This window comes from Podarcis bocagei (assembly GCF_964188305.1).
Source record: "Podarcis bocagei genome assembly, chromosome: 4".
Lineage (NCBI taxonomy): Eukaryota > Metazoa > Chordata > Lepidosauria > Squamata > Lacertidae > Podarcis > Podarcis bocagei.
This window is the reverse complement of record NC_138128.1, coordinates 47,772,795-47,796,340: the sequence shown is the minus strand read 5'-3', so window position 1 is coordinate 47,796,340 and position 23,546 is coordinate 47,772,795. Positions and strand designations below refer to the sequence as shown.

Below are 23,546 nucleotides of genomic sequence, written 5' to 3'. Positions count from 1 at the left end.
CACCATCCAAAAAATCTGCCCTGTCTCCTATTAATATGTGCAGAGCTAGGCATATGTTGTCCAATTGTAAAAAGATTTTCTCATGCTTTCTTCTCCCACTGCTGTATACACCTACACAGCTTTCTCGCTTCCAGTTTGTGTGGTATCACTTTGTGTTATACCAGTATTTTTTATTAATAAATATAAACAATTTCATCAAGATTTCAGAACAGCTTACAACAATTATATATACAATAAAACTTGTGTTTACAGTTTTCTTCATCCCCAAACTATTAAAGAGCTGCAAACATTTCAACACTTCCATGGTAGCTAGCCCCACTGGCCCCAGTAAGATTTGCTTCAGTAAGGGCATATAGGATAGGATGAATCATCTTCAGTACTGAACATACATATTTCAAAGTTAAGTCTGTTTAAATGAGTGGGACTTAACAAGTTTTTACACAAACACTTTAGAATCCTGATCTTCCAGTTCTAAATGTTTTCACCTGCTTCCTCACCATCTTTTTATATTCCTGCTTTTCATGCAGAACTTTAATTTTTGTGTTAGTTTCATGCTATCAATATTGGATGTGTGTTTTAATGATAGTGTTATTGTTGCTGTTTTATGCAATATATGAATGCAATTTACTTTGAGCTCTTATGTTAGCCACTTTGCCTGCAGCAGGGAAAGCTTGCAAAAAAATGTATGCTAAATACCCAAATCTATTTTACCAAGGAAATAAAACTTGTTTTAGCAACTTTTCACTTAACAGTTCTCAAGCAGCTTCTATGTTTGCTTATTTTTAAATGACTAGGTTCACAAGAAAAATGTACAACAATGTGAGACTGTCATGAAAGAGCTGGAGAAGCAAATTAGTGTGAAAGACGTAGCAAACCGAAAACTTAGCAAGGAATTACAAGAAATGCTTGTAATTGTGTCAGAAAGGCGGCACATTAATGAGGCTACTGGTGAGTCACATTTGAAGGATTACCAGGTTATTTGACGTCCTCTAACAGAAAGTTTAATCCACTGTTCATATCATTTTTCTCTCTCCTGAACTTCATCCTACAACACTCATACCAGTGTATATGTTATTAAAAGCATACAAATCAATCATAGAATGGTGGAAAGGTAACATGTGAATCAGGAGTGTGAGACAAGATCTTAAAGGCATCACTAATTTCTATGACACTGATAAACTGTGCCCCATTTTTTTCCAAGATTATTTTGGGTTATTTCTATGATGGGGGTAAATAGATTACACTACTCAATACAGCCAACTCTTGATATTCATCAGGGTGCAAAGGAAATAAGTGTTTTATCAAATGCGAAACTGGAGCTAGTTCATGTTTCCATCAGCAGAATGAGAACTGTTCCCACAATGCTCCCCTTTAAACATATGAAGAAAGCAAATCATATGGATCAGTTTGTCAATCTGTTGCACATTCTATATGACCAGACACATTCTTTTTTTTTATTTATTTACAGACTCGGAGCTGCTTAATCAAAGGGTTTCTAAAGAGCATTATGAGGACATTGTGCAGAGACAGCAGCTTGTGGATCTTGCAAAAGCACAGGCACAGGAGTTGTCAGTCCTTCAAGCTGAAGTGGAGAGACTGAGAATGAGGACATTCCCAGCTTTCTTTGATGTGCAAGAGTTTTAGCAAGGTGATTTGTCCGCAACTAGAAGCAATAAATTTCTCGTGTTAAATAAAAAGTGGGTTTTTCCTAAGCACATTTAAGATAGCTTTAGATATTACATTGCAACTCGTTTTGATTCTCAAAAGACATATTATTCACTATGTATTTTACAATGGAATAAAAAAAGAAAAGAAATACCTATATTATATTGTGCTTGTTGTGTGGTGGTGAAACCTTTGAGGCTTGCCAGGATTCAAAGACAGTTGTCTAAAGCACAATACAGGCAGTGGGCCAAATGTTGTGCAGTGGGGATATGAACTTTAAAGAAGTGTGTGAAAGAAAGTAGGACTGAGTGAGTGAAAACTTCAGCTAAGATGCAGGAAAAGCAGACTGCACCACCTGTAGAAAGGAAAGTGGATTGGCAAAACAGGGCTACTGGACTTTTAAAATTGCAGCAGTGTAAGTGTGGCAGTTGTCTTCTATTCTAACAGCAGCTTTAAGACCTAAAGGGGCATTGAGAATCAAGGATAATGGGATGGGGGCTGAGTTTCACAAACTGATTGAACTAATCAGATACTTTTTGCAGCAGTCTTTTAATGTTTAAAAGATTCAAGGATTCACAACAGTCCAGCAATGCAGCGCAAAAGCCAAATTTAAACTTTGAAAATATTTATCTTCTGATGTGTTAAGAATGAAATAGAAACAGCCGTATCATGCATCTGTAAAGTCTTCTTCTGTTCTAATGTAATGTAACAGTTTATCATCTAATCCAAAATTGTCTATCAATTGAGTGAGACTTAATTTCCTGCTATCTGTAGACAAGGATGACTGTAGCTCATATAGCATTGCTTGGGAACTGCACCGCCATTTTGATATTAGAGACCGCAACTCTGTTGGGTTATTCTGAAAGAGGTAAAGACAAAAAAGCTGAAGTTGTTTGGTAATTTCCCAGTATTGATTTAACAAACAAGCATACATCACACTTGACAAGTTCTCTCCCTTTTCCAAATCTGCAATATTTGAAAACTTAAGTGCTAGACCTCTCAACAATTCTAAAAAAAATAAAATTAAAAGATTCTAGTGGAAAATTTACCTAAAAGAATGGCATTTAAAAATTATGTTTTATCAATATTTGGTATCTAGATACTTTCCATATTGGACATTAGCCTCATTTTGCAGCATTTGCTTGAAGAACTACTTCCTATTTACACAGAACCATCAATGTACATAGAGAGCTTCACTTGTTCCATCAGCACAAGTACTTTTCACTGTGCAACTGAGCCTCCCTTCCCATGCCCCTAAATCTCTTCTGGGTTCTCCCCCAACCCACTGAAGCAGATCTGGGGAAGGCACTTGAGGGTAGAGAAAGGGCGGGGGGAATTCTATTGCACAGAAGGAAATCCTTGGGCTACCAGAAAAAATGCTATGGATACTGTGCAGAACTGAATCACTGAAGGCAATTGACTTAAGTGTCCATTGATTTCAATGAGTCTACTCCAAGTATGATTAACATTAAATTATCACCTTCATAATTTTACAGAGCTAAAATGAGATATAATTTTTATTCAGGATAAGTCACAAAGGAAGAAAGACAGCGGGAGAGACACAAGGACTTGCACATAAACAAGACTTGCACATAAGTGCATTTTTTTGGTGTCAGCATCCTGTGTCTACAATAAGTCATTTCTATGGTTGACGATGGCTACACTGCAAAATGCCAGATGGGAGCAGCATTTGGGTTAATGTAGTACTTCGCTTAATTACAGTACTATAATTAAAAGAGAACTAAGGAAATATTGGAACACACATTTCCTTGCAGTACTTGCTTTTCTAAAAGCTCTCAATAGGGCTAAAAAAGGGAACATTTTCAATTAAATACATTTTCAAGAACATTTTAGCGTCTCACCTTTGATCTGTACATTTTGACGAGTTTAAGTCTTCGAAGAAATTCCTCCTTTTCCTGAATCTTCTTTGCTAACATTCTCTTTTCATCCAATAGTTCCCGTTGCCTGCAATTTGTTTCTGACCGAACTTCTGGAGAGCTTTGTATAGCTTCACTACATCCAGTATATTTCAATACACAGAGCTCTCTCTCTTGCAAAGCACTTTTCAAACACATGGTGGCATCAGGAACTTTTTCTAAATGTTCACCCTCATTTTGTGACTTAGAACATGCCTCTCCTTTAGATAAAGCCCTTCCTTCACAAGGACTACCGTTGTTTTCATCATCTATTTTAAGACGCTTTGCAACAGTGAAAGCTGAATGAAAGGACCGTCTTGCTTTCTTCAATCGTTCTCTTAGAGTTGCACTCATTAGCTAAAGTGAATGTAATATGGGAGTAGTAAGAACGAAGGTTTTTTGTTTGTTAATAACAATGGTATATGGAAACAAAAAACAAGCTACCTGCATGAACCAATTTTTGTTTTGTTTTATATATGCATATACACATAACAGGCAAAAACAACAACACCCTAATGTTATCTATTATACCAAGCTTCCTCAAACTGCCCTTCAGATGTTTTTGAGACTACAATTCCCATCATCCCTGACCACTGGTCCTGCTAGCTAGGAATCATGGGAGTTATAGGGGGGGGAAACATCTGAAGGACTGAGTTTGAGGAAGCCTGTATTATACATATCTTTCTTACTTTAAGCCTGGGGTCAAATTTTGTACCAAGATTTCTTTCTCTCATTTGCAGAAAGCTCCAAAGATTCAGTGACATAACACCAGTTTAGGAGCAGCTAGGAGGGAGAGACATAATAAAAGCTACACACCTGTTTCCCTGAGCTGCTGCTGCTGCTCTGAGCAGATGTCTCGCAGTTCTTTGGAGTGGAGCATAGAAGTGTAGATTTGCTTAATTCGGGTGTTTCCATTTTCAAAAGGCACTCAGTTGCTGGGGATAGAAAAAAACCCTCAAAAGGCAAGTTTCATTTGTACATTTAAGACACCATTATTTTTATTCCAGTCAGCCTACAATTTCTCAAAATTGGAAAACCAGGGTTAACTAAGTTCGTGAGCAGTTGGGATATGCTTTGATAATACAGTAAAACCTTCACTGGTGGCTATGCTCAAAAGGCCTCCCCCCCCCCATGCAAAACTTCTATAACCATCACATGGCAGCAATTCAACAGGCAAATATATTCCATTTCATTAAGAAACAGATGGTACAAGGAACACACCTGTTGCATTTCTGCTAAATGAATTAACGGTATATTATTATTATTACTATTACTATTATGAAAGGACTCCCAGCCTCCTCAATGGCCGTTTGCCTTTGCTGGACGGAGAGTGGTCTGACTACTGACTCCCAGAACTGACACGAACCGTCGACTCGTCAACTGACAGCGAAACTGCCCACCGAAAACCCGCGCGCCGTCCTAGGCATCGGGGCCTCTCCGTTCCGCGCAGGCGCGTCTGGTGAGAAGGAGTGAATGGGTCGGCGGGGTGGGCCTCCTTGTGGATTCGAGCGCGTAGGAACTGGGACGCGGGCGGACAAGAAGCCCCGCCCCTTAGAGCAACGGTTATACTCCTCTGCCCCGCCCATGCGCAGACACACCAACTCCTTACCTCAGATATGATAACGTCAAGTCCGAGGAGCTGGCGAGAGAGAAACACATCTGCTCAAAAACTCCCGCTCTGAGGGAAGCAGAGGAAGCAGTAGGCAAGGGCAAATCTCGTCTCGCGGTCTCCCGGCGCCTGCGCTCTCTTCTCAGAAAGGGGGCGGGCCGGTGTGGGGCGGAATTGCCGCCTTATACCGAGGGGAGCTGAGCAGGAAACTCTTTCCTGTACAGGCTTACTCGGAGGATAGTCCTATAGGGTTCAGTAGGGCCTGCTCCCAGGAAAGTGAATGCTACGGTTTGCAGTGTTACGAAGTAAAACTCGCTTGAAACCGGCCGGGCTTCCTTCTGAAGTAAACATGCGCGGGACGGCGCGTTGGAAGGAAATCACCTCAGAAATAAAATACGCCGTGTTGTTTTGTTTGTAACTCGCTGGATTTTCCACAGAAAATATGAATCGGGAACAAAGGGCGGGGGCGGGCTGCCAACGGTGTCGTTTGGATGCTGCGAAAAACTTGTATGCTTGACACACAACAAGCATCTGTCTTCTTCCCACCCTCCAATGTTGGTTGGGTAAATTGTCCCTTTTGGAAACGTTATAAAACCACAATTTTTTTTATGCAACAACAAAAGAGAGTAGGCACAAGGATGTATAAAGTCATTCGCAGGGAGCAAATGAATAAGGAGGTGCTTGTTATGTGCACGTGCATCTAATGGGAACGATGCAGCTGTGATTCTGTCAAATAGCAGAACCCAAATTTCCTATCTTAAGGAATTGCCTAAGAGAGTCAGACTTGAAGGTGTTTACATTTTATTATTATTTTATTATTATTTTGAACAAGGTAGAATAGGAAAAAAGAGCTTTAAAAACTGGTGAGAGCTGCTTTAGGAGACTATTTGCCTTAAAAGTGAGGTAAAAATAAAACGAACAAGTTTTATTGTGCACTTAACTTTATTAAAAAAATTGTAGGAGCAAGAGAATTTACCTTTTCTAGATACTTGTATGGTGCTAAGTGAATCTGAGCAGCAGTTCTGTGAATATCTGAAACATGGAATTATGTGAGATTTAGTTCAGAGTAAACCAGTGTTAGAAACACACATGAAAGCTAGGAGCTAAATGGCACCTTAAATCTGTTTTTAATAACAAGAATACAAAGCTGAAAATGAATGAACTACATATAAAATCTTATATTCATTTTACACATGGTCTAGTCCTCATCTGAAGACTGCAACAAACAAACAAACCAAACCAAACACAAAGCCATACTTCTGCCTGCCTGCCCCCCTAATATTTAAGAGGGTCCCTTCTCCAGTCCTCAGAGAGTGACTGGAAGTGGGAAGGCAGAAAAAGGTATTTCATTCAGTGGCAGTTTTAATCTGAAATATTGGGCGCAGTACTGCTTCCAGAGCTCAGAAACTGCTCGCATTAATGAAATTCCCTGTCGCAAAATGAGCCTAGAACAATGGGAGTTTCAAACACTGGAGTAAACAGCCTACAGTCAGGGATGGTCGTTCTTGAAATTGTTACTCAACATCAACATGAGTGAGTCACTCTCCAACATCATGCCACTTTAATGGAACAGGAATTCATTACCAAACCTGTCTGTAACATGTTTATTGTGTTATATAAGCACCACCTTATTGATCAATTAAGTTTTTCATTTCAACAGCAGGGTTCAAACATTGCACAATCCATTCTATATTCTGTGGAGAGCACTTATAATAGTACTTGTGCTAATATTTGACATATGTAGTGAACACGAGTTGGGGCAGGAGGTGGTCAAGTTGACCTCTCCAATTGCTTCCCTAAGTCATTTGTCATATTGGATAGTTCAGCTGAACCTATTACCAGGCAGGAAATCTAGAACCTTCCCGTAAAATCCTGATGATGCCGTTGTTACTCACCCTACTTAGGAAATAGGTCTCAATTTGTATCTCAGAGATTTTCTACATTATATTGTTGATGTAGCTGAAAGCCAAACAGTTATGATTTACCCTGACAGACAAAGGACACTAAGCAGTCATGTTTCTATAGCCTGGAGCATTAAGGTGGAGAAGCTTATGCAGTTACCTGGTGTTGCAGAATTTCCTTAGCCGTTCCCATTCCAGTATGAGCTTACAGTGTGTGGTTGTGGTTTTGCTAGTTGAATAACACTTGCTATATGAACGTTTTCTTATTTGTAAATTGCTATGCAACCTGGGCCACAGTCGTGAATATGCTGTAGCAAAGATCACTTTGATCAGTGGTCATTTCCTGTCCCACCCTTGGTTCTTAGCCATGTGGCGTGGGTGTGGGCCTCTCCTATTGTGGTGTCGAAGTGAAGGTGTAATCTACCTCTCCCTATGCTATCTTTGTACTTGCCAGCTTTTGTAAAAGAGAAGCCCCATTAAACAGAAAGAGAGAAACAAAACTTGGTTAGAAAAGATAGTGTGTCAGATTAATAATTCTTCCTCTTTTGTATTCTTGCATCACAGATTACACTAGAAAGTTATGTTGAATGTTATTAAAAGGTTGCAGCTGACCATTATGTTTCTGCTGTTGTATTATTTTCTCTAATTTAATCATCTGCTAAAAAAATTCAATGCCTAAATATTTCAGGGGAAGAAATGCAAGCTGCGAAAAGTTAGCTGAGAATATCCCCAATTGCATTCAATAGGACCTACTTCTGAATATACTTAAGATTGTGCTATGTGTGCTTGGATATTGACTGAAAACCCAGCTGTCTCTAAACCTTGCTTTGTCTAAAACCCAATGTGGCATGTCAAGATGTTCTCTTTTCTTTTAGGGGATATACTTTTTGCCAAATTAATTTCCATATATATATATATATATATATACACACTGTGTGTGTGTCTGCATATATGTGTGTATGTGTGTGTATACACATATACACACCTATCACAGCTAACGAAGAAAGCTGCTTCTTCTAGCTACTATTTTGCAAAATCCACTTGTCACCAACTGAGCTATCCAGGTTCACCAGCTTCTTATTCCTTGCATTTACCCAGTTTTGAAGGTCCTTGCTGCTCTTACTTCATTTTATTATTGTTGCTGCTTAACTAGCCACTATGTTTGCAGCTTAAGTTTTGGGCAATACTTCATATGGCTGATGTCTAAGCAAAAAACTCATGGTTCTGAAACAAGAACTCATGGTTTGTTAATTAAATAAAAATACAATTAAAAACCATACACACATAGCACAGCACATGACAATGGCAGGCGGCAAAATAATTCAGTGGTTCGCCAAGACCCTCAGCAGTTTTCAAGTGGGTTCATAGAGTGAAAGGATTGGGAACCACTAATAAAGAGTCTTGTTGTGCTTTAAAGACTAACCATTTTTAAAATACAGAATAAGCTTTAGTGGACAAGAGTCCAGCCACTCAGTACATGATTTCATTGAAAACTTTGCCTAATGGAATTGCTTTGCCCATACATATGCCCTTTTTCAAGTTTATGCCTGCAGTTTTTTAAAACTCCATCATTATGCAGCTGTACACTGAAGATTGCACAGCTCACATTGTTGCAACAATAGCATTGAGGCTTCCTTTGAACACTTTATTGTATGCAGTTGCTTTTTATTACAGGGCTGGTACTAAATGCTACATGTCAGATCAAAGTAATGAAAGCCCGGATGCTATTTCAATGGGACTGTCTGGAGATTTTTCTCTTGACAATGCAAAGGGAAATGAATAAAGTGCAAAGTCCCCATTAATATAGTTTGCTAGCAGAACAGCTCAGAAGAAACTTGGGGTTGTATCCATTGCCTCCCCCAAAATTCTGCAGATGTAGACAGTATTTAAAGCAGGATCATGAACGACTGCCCTGATTGCATTATGAACACAAATTGTTATGAATGCACAATAAAAGGGATGTCAAGGGGGACTTGAGGATGTTTGTATCATCACTAGTGACTGTTGTGAAATAATCACTGTGTTAATTTTGCATACTTTATAAAATAAACTTTATTATTATTTTTAAAAACAATTGCCAAGCGTAAAGTGTCTTCCAGGACATATGCATGTACAGGTGTCAAATCTTAGAGTCATCTACCTGGCATCAAAACAGACTTGGAAAATCTTTTACATTGCAGATTATTTTACATATATTTAATTGCATGTATTAAAGCTTTCATTTAATGGTAACAGGCTCTTACACAGGGACGCAGCTATCCCTCTGACCAGTGCCACCTAATAAGAGATTGCATGGCTGTTCTTTTTTCTCTTTCATACTGAGGCAGGGCTTTGCACTCTTATAAAATCCTCTGTTGGAGTATACAACTAGGTCACAGTTTTATGTACTGGCAGGTTTTTACCAACACAGTATGTGTGGCACAGTGGGAGGTTGAAAGCCTTAATTCCTAACCTCTCCTACCCAAGGAAGGCCATCTGTGCCTTGGTGAAGTCTTATGCTTAATCTGCCAACCAGGCAAGGTGAGGTTCCCATTTCCAGCAGTTGCGTACAAGCTGCTGGGTGGTTCCACCACAGCCCCCATGCCATGGACATGGCTTACATCACCTTCCATGTGCCTCTATTTTTCCTTTTACTTTGTACCCATCCCTTGCCCAAGTTGTGAGCGTAGCAAATAGTGTAAATGTATTTGCAACCCCCCTGGGTGCTACCCCAGGGAATGGGAAATCATGCCCATCTTCAGCCAATTTGGACAGCTTTTAAAAACCATTCCCAGTCCCCAATCTGCCAAGCAGGGTGGGAGGAGCACACTTGCCTCCCAGCCTGAAGCTGAGCCAAGTGGGGTGAGGCATTATAATACACCTTATCAAATTTTGTGAGATGTGGAGATTGTGTGTCCCAGACGATTTAGGTCTCCCTACTCTCATGATGGCTAGGAATTACCAGCTACCAGCATGTCATGAATGCCTCCTGGCCAGATTTCATCCAAGAAGTGTGACAATTAGCTGCAAAGATGGTAGATGGGGTGTTTGCTTCTCTTGCCCAGCAAACCCCCCCTTCCTGACAGCTTACCCTTACAATTCAGGTTAGTTATCTTCTTTTGGGTTTCTTTTCTCTGTAATAGAGAACATAGCCAGAGCTCTGAGGATTTATCATAAAGATTAGGGATAGGTTGCCTCTGGAGATTCACTCTTTACAAGAATAATTAGTTCATCTCAATCTAGCACCTCGCAAAACACTCAGCTTTGTGATGTTAAGCAAACTTCAGAAGGGGAAAACACTGTTGGCTAGTAAATTAAACAAATTCTTCTAGAACTTGGCCCAGGTTGTCCTTCACCAGCAAAACAGGGTATCTGCTACCTGCAGGTACAAGTTTAAAGACCATTGTAAGACTGCCAGATTCCTAATGTCAAAGCAATAATTAGAACCAAGCGTCATGCAATTAAACCGTTCAGTAATGAAACTTGGCAGCCTTGGGCAATGCAACAATTTGAGTCTCAGATTTTAGGTGATGAAACACGTGCTCAGCTTCTAAACACGAGACCAGTTAGTCCCTGTTGCACTTGGTGGCCAAACACACAACTGACATTGACGCATCATGTACCTGCAGTACTGTTGCCAATCCTATAAAACAACATTTGCCAATCTGGAGCCTGCCAGATGTTTCTAACAATAACTCTCATCAGTCCTCACCAGGACATCCTATGGCTGATGGGAGTTGTAGTCCAAAACATCTGGAGGACACCAAGTTGATGAAGGGTGTAGTTAATATAGTTCCTACAAGTTATGCTATGCAGTTCTATATTTAGAGATGGGAGTATCAGTTTGCTCAGTTGCCAGTTGAAATGTTACTTTTCTCTGGACTTTTCAATTGCTTAAACTTTTTGGTTAGGATAATTAATTATTTAATTTGAAATGCCACGTAGCAGAGTTGTAGATTTGGCATTCCCAGTCCTCCCTTAGACGTATGTCTATATAGTATATTAGCATTAACATGTGTTTGCCATTAGACACATAATTATTAAGTATATTTTGCCATTGCATAAATAATTGTGAGGAGATGATGACTGGAAGAACTTGGAAAAAAAAATAGGAACTTAGGCAAGATAGACATCTTTATTGCTGCTATTTGTCCAAGCCAGCTTAATTTGACATTTTCCTATTTCTTGAGTTTTAGAACTATTTCCATATATAGACCTTTATAATTCCTGTGTGCCAATTGCTTGTGCAAGGGTGAAGGATGAATTTGTTATGTCTATATTAGAAAAAAAAGTATTGTTGATTTTGAGTATGGTAATTAATTTGCAAACCTGCAACTCTGTGGAATACATTTAACTGATTGACAAGAGGAAGAAGAGCTTCCTTTGGATTTTGGATCATTACAAGTGTATCATCGGCAAACACGTTGATTTTATATTCTCTGCCTCTTATTGTGATTAAGAGTCCATTCTTAATTGGTTGGCTAGAACCTCTTTTGCTATTACAAATAGCAGGGGTGACGGGACAACCCTGCCATGTGTCTATAAATGGGTCAATTTGAGGAGTATCAGAACTGTTGACTACTATGATTGCATGGGATTTGTGAAACGTAATTTAAGTCTGGTATTATTTGCTCCTGGGCACTTCCTGTTATTGATTGATTGATTAGTGTGTGTAGGTACTATATTGATTGTAGTGATTGTAGTGATTCAGAGACATTTCCTTAAAACAGGGATGTCCAACCAGTAGATTGCGGGTAGATCCCCGTCTGATCCTGGTAAATCGCGGGATCCTTATCTTGTACAAAAAGTTACAGGGGGAAAGCTAAAAAACTCTGTGCAATCCTCTCCATAAAAAGCTCAGTAACTCTGGGCACTTCCCTCCTAAAAAAAGCTCAACAACTCTGGGCGATCCACTCCACGCACGCTCCTCCTCCCTCCAATGATGACAATGGGTAGATTACTGCCAGTTTTTTATACTGGGAGTAGATCAGTCTCTTGGGAGTTGGACATCCCTGCCTTAAAAGAAACATTGGGATGGGAGTTTAGTAATGATGACTGGACAATAATTTGAGAGGGTGGAGCCTGACTGGCTTTAGGGGCTCCAGCAGAAAACTTCTTGTTGTATCTGCTGACTAATGAAATCACTATGTTAAGTCTGGCGTCAAGGTACTGAACCCAAACTTATTATAGGTACAGAAATGTCTGCATGTGTACACAGAATGGGACAAGGGGTGTGTGTGGGAGGGGGGAGAAACCCTTTATTTTAACTTTCTTCATTGTTCCTACCTATCACCCCAATCTCCAAGTGGTGAGAGAATCCAGGGGTTCCAGCACTTACCCAGGGTTTGGTTGCCATGGAATGAAGGTCAGCAGAGATTGTGGTGGCTTTGGGCTATATGGTTTTGTTTACACACATATACAACCTGAGTGTAAAACGGAAGGGCTCATAGGGTTAACATCCCAAAGTACCGTTTCTCCATTACATACAGCTTTAGATCCAGCAAGGAGCAAGCATGTCTCTGTCTCTCCTGCTTCCAGCCCAGCTCTCTCACACACTTACTATTGTTCTCCTACCTAGCAGCCAGGTGAAGCGGGGTGGGGGGGTGGGAAGGTCCACCTATTAGCCTGGAAGGCACCATCACTTACTTATAGTCTAGCTATTCTTTTGGGATGCTGATGAGGCCACTTAAGTGGCCAGATAAGGGCATTGTCCTACAAAAAAACTTGTCTGACTAGTTCATCAATAGAATCCATCACTGGGGACAAGAGTCCAATAATTGGAAGGGACTCAGGGCACCATCCAAAGTGATCCTGCAAACTAACATATACATTTCCCCAAGGAATTATCCTAATACAGCACAATTTTGTATCTTATTTTTACAAATATGTTCATTTTCATTGACACTTCCCCTTAATATCTGCATGTCTGTGAACATAGGTTGGATAACTCTATCATAAAATTGGGCTAAGCACAAATTTAAATGTAAGGCTGTGTTTTGGTTCTTCTATTGTTTAGAAAAGTTCACATTTCATAGATTCAGCTGTAAATGTGGATTGAATTGTACTTCTCATTCATCCCTACCAGTACAGCAAGCCCCGGGGAATTCAATGGAGCTTACTTCTGAGTAGCTATGTATAGAATTACAATTTAAGAGACTGAAAAGGTAGGCTCAGGAGGTTTTTGGCTGCCACGTGAGAGGCAAGCACAAGGAAGTGAGTTTGTTGATGTTCTTCTTTCATGTCTCATCTTGCGCTGAGCGGCGTTCACAAGCATCTGCCCATGTGAATTCACTGCTAATATTTTATGCTTCTGGAATGTACCTTTTCATAAAGGACTGCCATTGTTTCAAGTCTGCACTTGGCAGATATGCCCCAGGAAAAACAGGTGCAGTCATGGCAGGCAAGAGCCAGCAGGAGAAAATGCAAGCCCTTTAGAGGGGAATAATCATCCAAGAAATCACAGTAGTCAGCCACACACATACCAAATACAAAAGGCAAAAAGAAAATAGGTGACTTTCCTACAATCCATCAGAGGCATCTGTCTGCATCTGCAGTTAAAAATTAATATAGTAAATATCTGCTTGACAATGCATTAATAATATATTAATTCTATCCATATATATTATATGAAAGGGCATGTTTCAAATAAAGCAATCACTTTTCCCCAAACTGTAACCAGTGCTGCTTAAATTAGGATTTAGTCTTAACCCTAGGGCTGTGTATGTATTAGTGGCTTAAAATGCAGTGAAGTCATTTCTCCTTGCAGGATTTCCAGTCACACTTGCACGTCGTTGTGCAGAGAGGGCACAGGTGTCTTCACAAGGTGCACATTACCTGATTTGTTTCTCCCCCCCTCCTACTCCTGCAGCACCACCATAAAGCTGTCATCCATGCATGCGCAAATGGTTGCCTCACATGTACACACCTCAGCTGAACCACAAAGTGAATGTGGTTTATGTTTGCCTTTTTGTCTGAAGCTGGTTTGAGGGGAAATGCACCAATCAGTTGTGTTTCTCAGGAAACTACAGAATAGCTCTACCTCGCCGATTACATCATGTGTACATGGATTCCAAAGCCAGTAGTGGGAGTGCGTAGAGTGAATGAGCACCCAGCTCAGAATCTGTTTGTCTATTAAAAACCTCTCTGTCTATATAAAAAAAATCTCAAAAATGTCTCTCTTGTTTGTGAAATTGCCTGTAGCATAATGAGGCTTAGGATCTTGGCCCAAGAACTATGAGTGACAGGAACAAGCAACAGCTCTCTGGCAAGATGATGGTGGTTTTTATATGGCCTCTTATCAGCCAGGTTGTGGGCAGCTTTTTCAGTCTGAGACCCCCATTCCCTCTTGGGGAACCTTCTGAGGGCTGCTTGCCAGTACTGGGTGGGGTCAGATGCAAAGGTGGGTGGAGCCATAAATGTGACTCTCACCTTTGTTCAGAAGGCTGCGTTTCACCTACCCACAAGTTGGCAATTCCTACACACGCACAAATACCATACCTCCCAGAGTGTCCTATTTTAAGTGGGACATCCTGAATCACAGAAGCCGATCTCGGTTTCTGTTTGGGACCTGGAATGTCCCGATTTTGGGTCCGGTGCTCAACCGAAGATGCTCACTCTGGCACAAGTCAGCAGGATCACACCTGAACTCTGGCATGTCCCTGGTGACCAGCACCAGGCCAGAAGGCGTGCCCCTCCTGACGTCCCAATTTGGGGGGTGAAAATGTTGGAGGGTATGACACACGCACCTCTCTCCATCCCCCATCCAAATAGAGCAGATGGATTATCACAGTTCAAGGAGATAAATGTGCCAGGAAGCACAAGAAGGATACAGAGCAAATCTAGTGAAGGAAGTGGACAGGGAGAAGGATGTGACTAGTAATATTCTCAAAGGTCACATATAGAGGCCTGAAGGTAGAGATGCATTGGGGTCTTGGTCCTGGGGTTATCCCACTCCTGTTCTAAGCATTTGCCATATTGAGCATGTTCGCGTGTCAAAGATCTTTTTCTTCAGCCATAAGAGATAGAAACTCCTCACTTCTTAATAAACCTTGAATTCTTTCCTGCACTTTCTGTGCAAGATTCCATCCAGATTTCATAAAGCAAAAGTGCATGGACACATGGGCGACACACAGCTCTGTTTATCATTCATCACCTACATGGTGGTTTTCATGTGATGATAAAGAAGGGTGTGTGAGACAGGAGTTCAGATATTTTCTGAGTCACCAGATGAATAAAAAACTCAAGACAAACTTACTAACTTTTGCCACGGCTGACTGTTTCCAAAGCAGAAATGCTGAAGGTGTGGCCTTTGGGTCTTTGTAGGAATCTATTGGGTTATAATCAGAAGCTGCATGTTTGATATCTGTTGCACATCATGGACTGAAGTCATGGAACAATAACATCCTTGAGAGTTTTGGTGCAAGTGATATACTGAGTCCTGTGTGCTTCACTGAAATAGCGAATGGGAGTAACATGACCCCTGGATTCAGTTTTAGCATGTCACTAGGTTTTCTTTTCAGCTACTAAAGATCAACAAGCTGCATGGGCAAACTTGTTGGTTCGGTTAAGCTGTCTCTAAGCCCACATTGTGTGATATGCATATATAAAGGATGCAGACATGTTATGGCAAAGCAGAGGCACATTTCAAGATACCCTACCTAATGTGCAGTATGCAAGTCTGCAGCCCATTCTTGTATACCAGGAGAAAATCACTGGGCACTTCCTCAGAGCAGGTTATTGTGGACTTAGTGCAGCTCATGCATGCAAGTCCCCTCCCCACAGTGTCCACACTATGTAGTTCTTATAACAGTGTCTTCCCCTATACCCACCGCTTAATCTGGATTTACCATTTCCACAAGAGATTTTTTTCTACAGAAACCATATCTCTGGATTAAATGGAAAAATAAAATGGGAATGAATTTTGATGTTATATGGATGTATGCTCCATATGTATGATCCATAGGTGCCAACTCTATAGGGCTGAGGATACCTCAGCCACCTCCAAATATATTGGGATGGGGCAGAGCCCCCCAGTCTTGAGGGGCTGGGCCTTGTCGGGCCTACCTATGGCTGCGGCTGGCCCTGTTAAGCCTCCCTGAGGCTGTGGTGGGCCTTGTGGCCTCTACCCGCCATGTGACATCACATGTGTGCATCATGCTTATGATGTTGCATGCGTGTGCTGGGCTCCCTCAAAGTTGGGTGGAATCCAGCACCTACGGTATGATTAGCACTGAGTCCATGGTAAACTGCCTCATGGGTAGATCCCCTTGGGTAAAGTGGGCCCGGCCAACTTCTCTATTATTAGAGCTCAGAAACTTGACCCCTGGAGTCCCCTTCCAACTCTGCAATCCTATGATCACTCCTGTGGCAGGAATTAGTACTTGATCTTTCTCCAACAGCCATTTTCCCAATCAAAATCACACCAATCTCCATATGTTTTCCTTTCAGCAGCATTCCAAGTGGAATTCTGTTGGGGAAAAGCCACTAGGGTAGTTTATGCTTGGTGAAGAAAAATCAATGGGGAAAGGTACCCTTTTACCTCTGTTCCTTTACTTAAAACCATAGCTGCTCAAGGCCCATTTGGGAGGTGGGGGTTGGGGAGGAATCATCTGCAGCTGCATGTAACAAGTAGTTTGCTCATTAGAAATAATATTCTACTGGTGATTAAATTAGCTGCCCACAAAAACTTGGGGACTGTGTAAATGTAAGTGACAATTAGAGTTTATTAAAGATATTTGGTAAGCATAGTGAATTCAAAGAGGAGAGCAACACGATCTCTTTTTAAAGTGCTGAGTTATCAATTATCAACACTCTTCCGATTTCCTTTTAAGGGATCTCTTCTCCCTTTGAAAAAATATTGGAAGTTCAAGAATAAATAGGCAAAGTGATTCATAAAATCGGCACTTTAAACTGTTTGTTGCCAAGAAACACCTATCCGGTTTCTTACTCATTGGGCTACAAAGGATGATCTAAATTTCTTGGAGACATCAAACATGTCTGTAGCTGAGGAGGCATATTGGATATGATGAGCACCACAGAGAAAATGTTATGAATAATTTCCATTGGGGATCAGTGAATAGGTATTACAGTACTTGCTCACTCAAGTTCTGATTGCCATAAGGGTGCCTTCTGCAGCTAACGAACCAAAAGTGAAAGTAATTCAGGTCACCGGTGAAGGAAGGCGGGTGCGGGGGATGCAGTGCACACTGGGTGTCAGCCGTGAGGGTGGGTGACATCCTGGCATCACTCCCCACTTGCCCACCCCCAAAAAAGCTTGCTGACCCCTGGTCTTAGGCGACCCCTGTGAAAGGGTCGTTCGACCCCCCAAAGGGGTCACGACCCACAGGTTGAGAACCGCTGATATAGATCCACCTGCTGCAAGTGTTTAGCTGTGTAAAGGGCATTCAGAATTATTGTCTCCACTATGACATTCTAGCAAGAATGCATCAAGATGCTGTAAAATAGGAGGCTCCCTTCTACCACACAGGGAGTTCAGCTACATGGGGGAAAATGGGGAGGAAACACCCAAGTGCACAGAATCGTTTATTGAGATTGCAGGTGGAGGATTTCCTCCCCTTTTCTCCAAAGGCATTTGGTGCCTTTTCTTTTTGGTTGAACTACAGACCTTAATTGGTCCCTTGCAGGCCTGTGCCTGTATAATGGTGCCTCCTACCATGTCTCCCATTTCTTACAGCAGGATTAAACAGATTCATGAAGGGGAAGGTGGCAAGCAGCCATGATGGCTACATTGAAACTCCAGTTGGGGCTCAGAGTCAGTGTGCCACCAAATATCAATTATTTGCAGAGGTCAGTCCTCTGCTGGAAGGGCTGTTCAATCCAAGTCTGATAAAAAAATATCAATAAGGTAAAGAACCACAGGAAGAAGATAAAGAACAATATGAAGGGAGAAGACAGGGTGCTGAAGTTGCCCGTCAACTACTAGCACAAAGACAGGACGTTGAGCAGGCACACAGATAACCTGGTTACAGTCTTCTCTGGTATGGTGAGGCATATTGTATTTCAATTTATTTTCTAGTCATTTCTAAATTTGCATATTTGAATATAAATTAGCATGTGCAAATTTAGTGTAAATCTGTGTCTTCTTTCGTCCTGAATTTGGGGGATATGTAGCCTCTCTTTTTGGGGCCCTATTACCAGTTGCTTTTGTCTTCAAGTCATGCTTGTAGGCTACTTAGACTGGTCCCTTGCTGGCCACTTTGGGAAATTGATATTTCAAGTGGTTTGCTTGTTTAATCAGGTGGTTCAGTATTTCTATGCCCTCTCAAGGTGACTCACAATGAATAAAATAAAATGATAAGAAAGATATAAAATTATAAACTATAATGGTTTATAAAACACCTCAACATAGCCCAATAGATTCCCATGAAAGAGTTAAAACAATTTAAGGCAGAGAGTAGCAACCATTCAAAAATTAGCTCAGCATATTTCAACTAAAAGCTGATGGAAACAAAAAGGTCTTCAAGGCCTCTTCAAAAACACGGAGAGAGAAAGGGTCAAATGCACAAGGCTTGAGACGGAGTTCTACAAATATGGAGCCACTACAGAAAAGGCCCAGTTTCTTCAGATCATGAATCTAACTGACCTTAATAGCAGGTCAGGAGGAGTCACTAATGAGGGGCACTGCCATGTATCTGACCTCTCAGCAGCAGAGTCACTGCTACTCACTGGGAGGGAGAGGGTGAGGTAGCAGGGAGGTCTGGACTCTGCAGATGTCTCACAGGGTCCTAACAACTCTGAAGCCAGTCTTGAGACCTTGGCCTCATATGGTCTTTTCTTCAAATAACCTGGCCCTAGACTATTTAGAACTTAAGAGTTAAATACCTTCAAATTGAGGCCTAAAATGTAAAGGTAGCCAACAAATACCTAACCCCAACTAGCTGCATTCTGCATCAATTAAAATTTCCATGCCATGTATAAAGGCAGCTTCATGTAAAGCACATTGCAGTAGGCTAGACTGGATGTATTTGAGCTTGTAGCTTGATGTGTTTTATTTCAGCAGTTAAATTTGATTCCTGGAGGCAGACTTTTTTTTTACCCGCACTGTGTCAGATAATTGATAGGGTGGAGTAAGGCAAGAAACCATCACACACCTTTGTCAGGACTTGTTTAGGAAAAATGTTTTGGGGAAAAGAACATACGTGTTTGGGGGGCGTGGGGTAAAAGACATTAAATACAAGTCAAATTCAGCATTCTCTGAGGATCACTCAGTCTGAGAAACACCATACTGCTGAAGGAGTGCTTTATTCAAGGACTTGTGGGACAACATCTGGGATCTGGGTAGAAAGCAAACAACAAGGATTACAAACAGAAGCACTTCAGGTATGTAACACAAGACAAGGAAACACTCAGAAGGGTGCCCTTTTCTACTATAATTCTATCAGATTATTTGATTGTAAAAAGGGGGAAAGTGTGGAGAGATAATTCTCAGGCAAAATATGGGCCAAAATAGCTTCTTATTCTATATTAAGAAGTCTAGTAATTATGCTGTAGAGACTGAGTATTGAGACAGTTTGGTTATGGGGAAAATAGGTTTACAATTGGCACTGAAAGAAAAGCTATAAGTATACAATTTAATAGCAATACTCTGAAAACAAGCCAAAATAAGCATTTCCTCTCACATCTGGGTCCATGTGGTCCAGTCCTGTGGATATTTACTTGAAAGTAAATTTTTTGAGACTTACTTCCTAGTAAGCATACAAAAGCATTGCAGCCTTATTAGATAGGCATTCACAAGATTATGGTTATAGCTGTAGATGGGTATGGTATGTCAGAACCCTGGAAGAAAGACTGACTAATACATTTTTCAAGGCAGAGGGACTGCATAACCATCATTACAAAAATGTACTTATTGTGTGCTAGTTCTGTGGACGATGTGTGTGGATCCTGTTTTTTGGGTACACTGAACCATATCTCTCAAAAAATGCTTGCAGTTCCTTTGCAGAAAGGAATTTTGTGTTGACTGTGAAAAATAACAATAGATTCAAGTCACCTTCATCAGCAAGGAGTATATTATCAGGAATCACTGTACTCCTTTGTATTCCTATATATAATTAAGTACCTAATCTTGAGTTATGGACTTTCAAAAATTAGCATCATTATGAAAAGGGTGTTTTGTGGATCATTATTAATTCTTTACATGGTGTTATTTCATGATTCAGTTGTCTATTTTGCTCATCTCTGCTACTATTTTGGTTTCAAACCTGGACTGTGGGTTTTCAGTCTCCCCCATCTGCAAAATAGTATTTAAATATGTTTATCAACACTGATAAAGCCTTTGCTAGATTCTACTATAGAGGCAAACTTTTCAGAAATCTTCTGAAGTTAAATGTTGAATTAGTCTCCTGGAAAATATAGGAGTAAAGAACTTGATTAAAAATTAAGCTGCTCTGAAGAGCATTGTGACTTTTATGGTGTTTCAATAGTGATTTAAAGGGCCCAGAATGAATTTCCTCTACTTATGGGATAACATTCCCTTCTTCTGAAGTGTTAAGGGCATGACTGAAAAGAGAACATCAGAAGAGACAATCTGAGGTTCGGGAGCTGAGAGAAATATTGAGGAAGTGGAACGCACCATTTTACTTCCATTCACAAATTCTGCCCAATTACTGTATTTAGAAAAATGCATAAATACTGTATACCCTCAGGGCAAGTTAACTGTTGGCTTCCGGCATTTTAAAAATCTTGCTTTCTTCTGCATTGTGTAGTACAGATCACTTCACTGAGCTGGCTGGGTGTGTTGTACTGAACATATTCCTTATCCTAAGGACATTAGTTTCCTAGAGGCATGCATGACACATCTTGCTTGATCCTGTTCCCTACTTGTGGTGCATATATCAAAATGCAACTAATCTAAGGGTGCTTCCACTTAACCTGCCTACTGAACATTCATCCTGATTTGTTTGCTGGGAGATCAGATGGCTGATGCCTCAAACTAAGTGTTTTTCCAGCTTTGCAGTACATTTCCTTGTCACGCTCCATATAACAAAAAAGTCTAGTTTGGTGGGGTACTTTTTTAAAAGTTTGTTGCACAAGACCTCTGAATCAACTAAAATTGTGGCACCTTGATGCCACTAAGTGACTGAATCCCACCTCAAAATGCCAACAACATGGAAGCGCCCAGTGTTAACAGAGCAGGAACTGTGGTTATGGTTTGTTTAGAAGCATGGACAAGATCCCCCCATATTCTTTTCCGGCCTCTGAGGATTCTGTCTTGAGCAGCCTATTCCAAGTTGCTTAACTTGGGGGTTTTTTAAAGCTGAGTTCTAAATGCCTGACCAAATGAAGACTTTCTGTGCTCCTGCTCAAGTGCTTAATACATCACTGGGAGGGCAGGAAGGGTCTGAGAGAAATCCAACTTCCCTTCGCCTTGGGGCATCTGCATGATGAGCATGAGAAGTAGCTGACGGGACCACACAGCCATTGCTGGTTCTCTGCCGGGGTTCACTGGTAGCTGGGTGGAATGGCAGGAGCTGACACAGACTGAATCACACAAGTGGTTCAATGGAAGAGCATATGTGTTGCATGCAGAAGGTCACAGGTTCAGTCCCTGGCATCTCCAGGTGGGGCCAGACTCTTACTTGAGACCCGGCAAGCACCACTCAGCATAGACATACCGGGACTACAGCAGGATCTGACCAGTTTAATGTAGCATGAATATACTCTGAGAAGCAATCACTATTTGAAATTGGGAAGGCCTTTCCCTTTTGTGCTGCTGGGGTTTTTCACCATCCCACTGTAAGCCTCAGTGCTTAAGTCCTTTGGCCATGTTATCTCACTGAACCAACGCCCAAGACATCTAGAGAAAGCCACACAGACTACCCCAATATTGCTAAATACACCAACTGGCAGCAGCTGAAGATGGAAGAGATTGCACACAAAGCATAAGCTCTACCTGTGAGCTATGCTCCTTCCCTAAATTGCTCCTTCATTACCGCAGTATCAACCTTGCTGTTCATGCTTGCATTTTGCAAGCAATCACTTGCTTTGGATATAATTATATCACAAGTCCATTAACAATTATTTCTATTTGAAGAATTCTTATCAAGATAAAACGATAATTTCCCTTGTTTCTTTTAGATCTTATGCCTATTTCAGATACCTCCTGGTGTATTTTTTTGCTCATAAGTTTTCCATAGTTTTTGTTTTATACTGATGCTACAAAAACACCAGTATTAGTAAGAATACTTAATTAGCAAAACCGTCTTAAAAGAATAATGTTTTGCTCTGGTTTAGTTATAATTGTGAATACCTAGAATTAACATAATTTAACTTTTGTGTTATGCCACACTCCCCATGGCAGCCATTTTGTGTTATGCCACACCTCCTCTCCCTCCATAGCAGTTATTTTTGTCTAGCGTCCCCAGCACTCTCTGAAAATTCGAAATGTGTCCGCTGGTCCAAAAATGTTGGCAGCCCCTGCCTTAGTCCAACCTCCTGCTCACTGCAGGAAAGTCAGAGCTAGAATGTCCCCAACAGATTGCTATGCAGCCACTCCTGGAAGAGCACCAAATTTCACTTATGATAATTAAATCAACTCCTTGGGCAAATGCAGCATTTTCAGTGGCAGGATATATAATAGTTTTTCTTTTGAATTCCCTCTCCTTTGATGTCTTATTGAAAGGGACATCGGGACATCGGTATTCAGACCAGGAATGTAAAAATCAGGCAGCAAAGTTTCTTAAAGAAAAAGTTTTTATTTGGATTTTTGTCCGACAAAAAGCAAATAGGGTGCATTCAGGAAAATGAAGAATGCCCGCCCCCCCTTTGGGGCAGTCAACTTATATATCTTTCTGCAAAGTACAGTTTAGCCCCTTGGCATCCCTTTAGCCAATGATTGACAATTTCCTATGGTCATTGATACATATTCATTAAAGCTCAACCAATGAATAAATTTGGTGTGTCCTTTTGGTTCCAAGTTGCCTATTCCACTAGGTGGCGCTACTGGCTTATAATCTACTTAACCTCTGTACTAGTTCCAGGAAGTGCCCCTGAACCCCCCGCTTCCAAGAAATGTCCTTGTGGTTTAGCAACTTCACACCTAAGCGTTATCTCTGGAGCCTGGCGGTCAGCAAACATCCTGCTACTTGCCTTTGTCAGGGGTCGTTTCTCAGAAATGGCTTAACCTCAACTAGCAAACTTCCTGCAGGGGCAAGCTAGCTGCACCCACAAGCTTGCATGCTTGCTGCCTCTGCAAAAGGTGGCAAAGTGACAAACATGAGAAAGAGAAATAGTCTTTAGCTTTCTAAAATGACTTTGTGCTTTTAGCTTTTAGATGACTCTATAATATGGCTTCAGAGATTCTTAGCCTGGCTCTCTATTGGTCATCCTGACCTTCACCCCTGCATTCCCCCCTTTCCATCACGAAAATGCTGACCGGTCACGGTTCTCCATTTTCGCTTGATGGACCTATAGGTGCAACATCATAGAGAGCCAGGATATAGGTACGTGTTGCTGCAT

The 23,546-nt window shown here is 41.0% G+C and overlaps 3 protein-coding genes across 8 annotated transcripts in view; 2 read left to right on the top strand and 1 right to left on the bottom strand.

Moving 5' to 3' along the window:
* Window positions 1-1,697, top strand: part of CFAP43 (cilia and flagella associated protein 43) — a 48,835-nt gene extending 47,138 nt beyond the window's left edge. The window contains exons 38-39 of the mRNA XM_081191996.1: window positions 795-948; window positions 1,469-1,697. Of these exons, the coding sequence (XP_081048122.1) occupies window positions 795-948; window positions 1,469-1,644 (330 nt within the window). The 3' untranslated portion in view covers window positions 1,645-1,697. The remainder of the gene's footprint in view (window positions 1-794; window positions 949-1,468) is intronic.
* Window positions 1,698-2,195: 498 nt separating this feature from the next.
* On the bottom strand, window positions 2,196-6,113 carry SFR1 (SWI5 dependent homologous recombination repair protein 1). 6 transcript variants are annotated; one of them, XM_081192018.1, is made up of 4 exons: window positions 5,191-6,113; window positions 4,398-4,516; window positions 3,528-3,938; window positions 2,196-2,524 (listed from the first exon to the last, which is right to left on the bottom strand). In XM_081192018.1, exons 2-4 carry the CDS (start codon window positions 4,494-4,496, stop codon window positions 2,333-2,335), a joined length of 702 nt encoding a protein of 233 aa, XP_081048144.1. In that variant the 5' UTR covers window positions 4,497-4,516; window positions 5,191-6,113; the 3' UTR covers window positions 2,196-2,332. The 6 variants fall into 6 exon arrangements, with proteins under 6 accessions (XP_081048144.1, XP_081048146.1, XP_081048145.1 ...); XM_081192020.1 differs by lacking the exon at window positions 5,191-6,113 and adding an exon at window positions 4,982-5,118; XM_081192019.1 differs by lacking the exon at window positions 5,191-6,113 and adding an exon at window positions 4,929-5,115.
* Window positions 6,114-19,248: 13,135 nt separating this feature from the next.
* COL17A1 (collagen type XVII alpha 1 chain) overlaps window positions 19,249-23,546 on the top strand; it is a 75,061-nt gene continuing 70,763 nt past the window's right edge. The window contains 1 exon segment of the mRNA XM_081191997.1: window positions 19,249-19,409. The gene's annotated coding sequence lies outside the window, so the exon portion shown is untranslated.